Source organism: Paramisgurnus dabryanus, chromosome 21 (assembly GCF_030506205.2).
Source record: "Paramisgurnus dabryanus chromosome 21, PD_genome_1.1, whole genome shotgun sequence".
NCBI classification, from domain to species: domain Eukaryota; kingdom Metazoa; phylum Chordata; class Actinopteri; order Cypriniformes; family Cobitidae; genus Paramisgurnus; species Paramisgurnus dabryanus.
The window spans coordinates 3,412,785-3,420,975 of NC_133357.1; the positions used below are offsets into that span (position 1 = coordinate 3,412,785).

The window sequence follows — 8,191 nt, forward strand, 5'->3', positions numbered from 1 at the left end:
AAAATTCTTGAGATCATGTTGGTTCATTCCTAAGGGAACACATTCTGATAAAAATATACAAAATGTTTGGACAAAAGCATCTGCCAAATGCATATTTTTACTGAGTTTCATTTTCAACAAACCACCCTTATGGTGATCAGTGTTTGATTTTAAAAATAACACACAAAACAGCACATTTTTGCTCACGTCTACAAAGTGGCAATTTTAACATGTTATTATAAATTATCTATGTGGTATTTAAAGCTGAAACTTCACATATGTACTCTGGGGACACCAAAGATTAATTCTTCATCTTAAAAATGTCTTGTCGTTTTAAATAAAATGTGTGTAAAAGAGAATAAAACTGCATGGTGCTTGCAAAGTGTTTGGCAATACATATTTTATAAAATTCCTCCTGAATGTTGAAAAGTTACGTTTTTGAGCCAACGATAAGATTTACCATTCCACAGAATTGGCTCGATTGCTCTCCACAATCTGTGCAAAAGAATGCACTGTAACATAAACACCTGAGGGATTGTGCATAATCCACATTTAGTTATTACGCCACAACCTTTTGAATTCCGTCTCGGCTCCACAGATTGTTTACATCAATACACACAAAAACAAACATTTTCTCTGGTTATATTCACAATACCATCTGCAATCAAAAGATTCTTCAAATCTTTCCTGTTGGATTCAACCCCCTCCTGTCCTGTGAGGATGTCCTGTGGACCTGATGATATTGCAGCTAGACTGGGGGTTTGTAAGAGAGAGAGAGAGAGAAAAAGAGAGAGAATTTATCTTGCCACACAAGCCAACGTTTGGCTAAAACCTGTACAGTGTTGCAATAAAGCAAAGCCTCTGGTGTTGTTTCTCCAGGACTGTTTCACCTTAGAGGGGTCAACCCCAAAAGTCTCATCTGCTTAACACGTGCTAAGAGGTGAGTGTCCTAAACTTTTGTGGTGTAAGAAGCAGGACAAATTTTATTTGCATTTATCCCTGATGTTATTATTTTATAATTAGGGGTGAAGACAGTGATGGGGTTTTGGATAAAATGTTTTTTTTATTTTAAGTAAAGTAATATACTCCAAAGCTTTTTCTGCAGTTGGTAATGTGTGAATAGCACCAATGGCACCCATTGAATCTCTGCTAACCCATGGTTGGGATAAATATGGACAAACCCAACTGTTTGGTAATAAGTGACCATATGCTGGTTTGTTGTTACCCAATTATGGATTGAAACAACCCCCGCATTTGGGTTGAAATGAACCCAACTGTTGGGTTTGTCCATATTTGACCCAACTTAACCCAACATTTTTAGTCTAAAATATAAATGTTTTTTATATTTGGTGAATATGAATAAATTCAAAATTGTTTGTCCTAATCTTAATGTTATTTGATATGTTTGGTTCACATAATTTATTTAGCAGTATTATTCAAAGTGGCTTTTAGGAGGATTACAAATGTAAAGAATCCAAAATATGTAGTAATTTGAGAAGTTTTGCAATGCAGAAATGTATATATATATTACAAAACATACATTATTAGGAACACTTTGGAAATGTTTCCACATAACTATAATGATGTTTTGTCAAAAAGCATTCAAAATTATATTTTAGCATCTTCAGTGAGTCGCCCTTTTCCTAGAGTCTGTAAAATCTTTCTCATAGTCATCGCATTTGATGGGTTTCACCATGAGATGCTTTTTAAATATATTTTTTTAGTTTTCTAATGAAAGGAATGAATATGTTTGGCACACGTCAAGATTTTTCTTAGGATGTTCAGAGAAGTACAAAATCAAATTTTGTTAGGCTTTTTACATTGTGGTGGCATTTTTACAAGCTGCCATTATTTCATATAATCACTTCTCCGGCTCTCACCCAGTTTTACATGCACTCTAAAAATGCTGGCTTGTGTTTGATCAACTCTCCTTTCTTTGCAGAACATGACAGGTGATCTTCACAATTCATCGTATGACTACAACAATGACACGTGGCAGTACATTTACGACTGCATTAATTTCTACGAGAGGGATAACAACCGCCGGATCATTCTATTCCTCCTCTATCTGGTGCTGATTGTGATGGGGTTGGGCACGAACAGCCTGGTGGTGTGGGTAAACTGGCGTCGAAGGCACTCGGCCAACGGCGTGCTGTTTTGTATCATCAACATGAGCCTGTCTGATCTGATGGTGGTCTTCACCATGCCCTTCTACATGCTGGAGATGACCTTAGAAAAGGTTTGGCTGTGGGGTCATTTCCTTTGCAAGGTCACGCATCTTGTGTACGTCATCAACATCTACAACAGCTCCTTATTCCTGGCCTTCATGACCCTGGAGCGATACCTGTCCTTGACCCGGCCCAACGCGCCCGCTTGCTTCCCACCACACCACAAACGCCGTTGGCGGCTCTGTGCCAGTATCTGGCTCCTGTCCCTTGTGCTGGCCTTGTTGGAAAACGTTCACATGGATCTGCTAGATTGGGACAAACCGGGCTGCTTCATGTTTCCCGAGAACAACCACACGGCATGGTATGTGGCTGTTTCTTTCCTTGGCTTGATTTTCCAGTTTCTGGGCCCGGGGTCCGTCATCATCACCTGCAATATACTGATTTCCCGAGCTGTCCGCACAGCCCCGGACGTCCACAACAGACGGGATGTTTGGTTGGTGCACGTGTACTCGTTGGTGTTCGTGACTTGCTGGTTGCCGTACCACTTTGTGATGATCATGTTGACGGTGGAAAATCTGAATCCTTACCAGTTCTCCTGCAACTTGGTCGGGATGTTGATCTTCTCATATAGCGTGGTGCAATGCTTGTCGCTCTTTCATTGCATTGCCAACCCGATCCTCTACAACTTTCTCAGCAAGAGCTTCCGCAATAACCTAATAAACGCCATGATCAGTCGTATCTCTTCAGCGTCTGTGAGTGCACCGGCTAACACAGTGGCCGACAACAAAGGCATGACTGCTGTTAAAGAACGAAAGCTCAGTAATGCCAGCACAAGCCACTCGGACATTGGAGCTTAAAGTCCCACTGCGGGGGAAATTTGGTTTTTATTGTTGCTTATATGTCTTTGCGGTGTTTTTAATATGTTTTAAGACAAGCCATGATCAAATTCATCATTCAACACCATTGCTGAATATATTCTTCATAAAAATTGGGGACAGTCTCATTCCCACGGTTTAAAATCAGCTTGGTTTCCAATGTCACAAACATTTAACCAATCAAATCAACAAAGTTGAAAGTGTGGATGCCGCATAGACTCCTAAATAGTATTTTTTTCTTATAACGCATTGTGTTTCATGTGTAACAGTATTGATTAATCTCAGGTTATTTAGTGCTAACATATCCTAAAATTGGCCTTTTCAGAGTTTTTCAAAATAAAATTAAATCGTGTTGAAATGTGAGAAGATCCTGTTGGGACGAAAGTAAACTTGTTACTTTTGTCCCGCTGCTAATACTACTGCATTATGTTGAAAATGTATATTATTCTGATTTGATTTCATTTAATTTTCATAGTGTTCAAACTTTTGAATTTTTTTTATTTTCAACACTTAAAGTTTGTACTGGCGGATGCATTTGAAGAAACTGAAATTTTAAATGAAAATGTAATTTTATTATTTTTTACAAAGATAAATAAAAAAATATGTTTGCAGTTACATATAAACAAGGTTACAGTCATGTATATTTACTAACAACAAGTGTAACACAAAAATCTTTCTTGTTCAGTTGTGTTACTTCTGACCCACCTGCGTGTTACTTTCGTCCTAGCAGACAGGGGTCAAAAGTAACAATTCTCTGCTTATGTTCAAAGTGAAATTCTAATGAAGTCCTTTTACATTTTTTTTATACCACCTGGTATTGATAGACTACACTTTTTAGCTATTGACCACACCCAAAAATATATCTCTGTCTAAAACATTATCTTTTAAAATTATGTTTTTCTGAAAAATGGTACTCTTGCCCCTGCTCCCCCCAGCGCTTAAAGATTAGTGCTGCAAACGCGCAGTTCACGTATGCGTTATGTGAAACTGAACTTGCAGAATGTAGCATCCATTTAAATTTACCATATATATATCTATAGACTTTGTCGGCATGACTGGGAACACCCACAAAAACGTAGTGGGGAAAACAAATCATTAAAATCAATCCGCGTAAACCTTATTAGACGCTTTATCTTTACTTTTTGTAATGAATAGGCTACAACAAATTTTAGCTTGGTGCAATACCAAAATGTTGCCGTGTGGCATTCTGCACCTCTAGTGAGTTTTAAAACCCTAATCTGAAGTTTTATATACAGTTGAATAAACAGACAGATACCGCTCACTGATTTAACACTCCCACAAAACCACTGATTAAAACTGTGAGCCTGAATGGACCTTTAATTGTTACTCTGCCAGTAGATTTCTGTGTGATATAACACATCGCCGAACATATTATAGCACTACACAGCTACGTTAACATAGATGAGACTAAACTTTGAATGGAATGTATTCATTTAACATGCGAGCAGGGCCGTTTCTAGGCATAGGCAAACTAGGCGTTCGCCTAAGGCGCCACCTGCTGCAGGGGCCGCCAAAGAGTGCATATACATTTTGACTGCTTAACTTGAATGAGTGAAAAATAAGAACTGCAACTAAATAATAAACTCTGTATGTTGCGTGTTTAACACAGAATGGAAAGCAAAATATTTCGCTAGCATCATAAAGAAGGTGGTGTGATTTGCTCAAAAGTATTGCAATTTTTCAAGACTAAAACCATGGTTCATTTTCTCCATGATGATAACTGTACATATAGCTCACAATGGATATGAAATGAAAGCTAAATATATTACTTTGATTGTGAGGTTTAGTTTAGAACTGTAAATATGATATGAACAAGAGCAGTGGTACAGTTTTTCCAAAATATGAAATTGTGTTCGTAAAAGCAGGGTAAAGATAAATGTCAATGGAACTCCAACTCAGTGTATTTCAACGGTTCACTATGGAGCTTTTAGGAACTAACTGAAGTCTCCATGAATCACATGACCAGCAAGCTTTTTGGACTTCTTTGGTCAGAGGTGGTGCAAAATAGTGGAGGCGGGGACTAATTTGCATATTGATATCTACAGTATAAAAAATATATATAGCCAAATAGCTGGTTTAAACTTGTCCATTGAAGGAAGGTTTTGCAACTTTAATTTTGATTGAATAAGATTCCTAGAGTTGGGTCCGAGTCCACATTTGTCGGGTACGAGTCAAGACCAAGTCCTTAAACATCAAGTCCGAGTCCAAAAGGGTCCGAGTTGGACTCAAGTCCGAGTTCTTAAAGGCCGAGTCCAAGTCGAGTCCGCCCGAGTCCAGAAAGTAATTAAATTGAAAAAAGATACAAAATTTGTATTGTAAATGGTTTAATACTTTAACCTTTCAACCCATTTAACCAATGGCAATATAAAAAATGTAATAAAAATACCTCTATTGCATCTTGTCATTGTCAATGAACATTTTTATTCTATGTCAACTAGTTTCATATAAAAACTGATTTCAAAGAAAAGAAAGGGAAATAAAGGTATCTTCTTTTTACCAGATGTCTTGCAAATAAATTCTCTATGATTTTCGTAAGCAAAACTTTATTGCTGATGTCACGGCCCGAGCGGACCACGAACTACGTGGGTCACGCTCTTACCAAAGTTCCGCCTCGAGGAGGTCCCCAAAGCACCCCAATGACCAGACAAACGAAAGATAAGTAAAATGATAACACTTTATTTAATTTAATTAAAAAGAAGAAAGGGAATGGGGAAGGGAAACTAAAAATGTCCTCTCGCCCAGACCAGCCCCGCACTCTTTCCGCCCGCTTCCTCGCGGTTCCCGGATCAGCGGGGCCTGCAGTCTCTTCCGCGGCGGGTGGTTGTTGTTCTTCCCAAGGCAGGAGTTGACTCGCCCAAGATCGACGCGCATTCTGCTTCTTCAGCTCACCTTTTATGTCCCTATCAATCATAGGGACCGCCCCGTCAATAAACACTGCCTCACACACGCACACTGTTAACCCAGAAATTGTCTTTACTCAAACAATCAAGGAAAAATCATTAATATTTTCTGTTTTGAAGCCAAAGCTTAAATTGATTTGTTGATTTAACTGTTAACCTTACAAAATCTATTAAACCAAAACATTCAAGTAAAATGAACTTAAAATTATTAGTTCATGTTATGAGGAATACCCATAATCCTTTGCGCTTGAATATTTTGATTATTTTCTGCTTTTTCACAAATTAAAAACTGATAAGAACTTTCTCAATTCAAATATTTGTTAATAAAATGTCATAGGTTCAAGCTCTTATATTATTGATGTTGTTTTGTTATAAATTATAATTTTGTGAAGTCACCGTTCAGGTGATCAGTGTTTCCGTACATGAACCCTGTTCAAAACATTTTATTGTATTTCTGTCCACTGTACTTACAATGTATGTTAAAACACAATTTTGTGTGTTTCTGTGGAGAATTACGTTTATTTAATGACTGACTTAAAATCAGTCATTAATTTTTGTTATAATACCATTAAAAGTAATACAAAGTGATAAAAACTAAAGTTATATGCAACAGGTTTCCTCACACATTTCTATGTCATCCAAACTGGGTTAAGAGTGCAGGAATATTGGAAGAAATTAAAACATTAAGTACATTAAACTTAAAATTAATTGTTATTTCAACCAGGCAAAATCAACTTTTTTAGGGCAACGAGTTTCCATAAATGTTTTAAGTTCAATCAACCTGTATGGGCTTACAGTGCACCTGTAGCGAATTACGCCTGATTTCGTTGCCGTGGAGAACCAGGAAGTAAAAATGAGTTTGAAAAATCCGGTCCGGGCGGAACCTCTCCTCTCCATTTTTGGTTCCGCCCTAAGTCACTCCGTGACACTGACTTTGAGGACATTGTGCTAGCCACGCATTGATGTGTGTGATGTGTTTGTCTGCAAGTATGATGCGACTGGCTGCTGCCTGCCAGTGTGTTGCAGTAAATTAACAGGAGGGGAGACGGTCCCGTACACACTGCATATTAAATTGGGTTGTCACTTCACCTTTTAATGCTTAATCCTGTTCTGTACACACACACTTCAGTAATTTACAGAATTTACGTTAAAAAAAGCCGAGGACTTGGCAACACTGCAAGACCACGCGCTGTGAAGCACCCTCACAAAAGAAGCGTACAATACACAACGCCCGGACGGAGGTTCATTGCAACACAAAATAGGTATGTTCGACTTCATGCGGCGCTGTGAGCAGTGCATTCCGGTTAGTAATTTTGTCCGACTTCAGCTGGCGCTGCAGGCACGTGACTGTGTCATATGGTTTTTAAGTACCGCGAGAGCGTTTCGAAAGTAGCCGGCAAGCTCAGCCGGTGCAGCTTCTCCAGAGCGGCTGCACAGAGTTGTGATGAGGTAACAGCTTTACGTGATTGGCTGCCTCACTGATGACAACGATCATGTGCGTTTCAAGTTTAATCCAACCTTTAGTTCCACTAATAAACATTATAAATTCATGTTTAAAACAGGAAAAAAACACTTTAATATGCTTAAATATGTTATATTGTGTCGTGTAATAAAATGAAAATTCCAAACTCTATTGGTATTTTAATAATATAGACTTGTTTCCCGTTATTTTCGGGTATACAGTATAAGCAGCAATTAAAATATTCGATATAAAATGTTTCTGGGTTAACACTTTATTTAGAGAATTAGTAGACTGTCTGCTTAATATCTACTAACACTTTATTGTGATGATATCGCAACAGACATTCAACTGTCTATAAGTATCTTTGCAGGTGCATGTCAACTTATTCCACTAACCCAAACCTCTTCCCTAACCCCAACCCTTACAGTCTACTAATACACTAATGAAAGTTAGTTGACCTATAGTTGCAAAATATTGAAAGTTAGCTGACATGAAGTTGCAGGTTATTTATAGTTAGTAGAATGTCTAAAGTGGACTATCAAAATAAAGTGTAACCGTTTCTGGTTGCAACTTTTTATTACAAGGTTTGTTTTGATCAAATTCAGCATCTAATTCACTTCATTTGCCATTACAAACAAGGAAACACGGCGCACACGTCACTACGGCAAGCAGCAGGTGTCCGGCTTGACGGCTCCGTCTTCAGTTCCTCCCTAACTGCAAGCGGCAAACCTCGCCTATCGGTCTGTGCAGCGCCGGATTACGCTTACGTATGAGGGACATAAAAGG

At 38.3% G+C, this 8,191-nt stretch overlaps 1 protein-coding gene across 1 annotated transcript; it reads left to right on the top strand.

The window, feature by feature from the left end:
- Positions 1 to 777: 777 nt before the first annotated feature.
- gpr182 (G protein-coupled receptor 182) lies at positions 778 to 3,619 on the top strand. The gene is made up of 2 exons (XM_065286646.2): positions 778 to 919; positions 1,922 to 3,619. Exon 2 carries the CDS (start codon positions 1,925 to 1,927, stop codon positions 3,002 to 3,004), a length of 1,080 nt encoding a protein of 359 aa, XP_065142718.1. The 5' UTR covers positions 778 to 919; positions 1,922 to 1,924; the 3' UTR covers positions 3,005 to 3,619.
- Positions 3,620 to 8,191: the final 4,572 nt, after the last annotated feature.

What these genes read in the sequence shown, in the direction of transcription:
- gpr182 (XM_065286646.2), top strand. Translation starts at nt 1,925, where the DNA reads ATGACAGGTGATCTTCACAATTCATCGTATGACTACAACAATGACACG.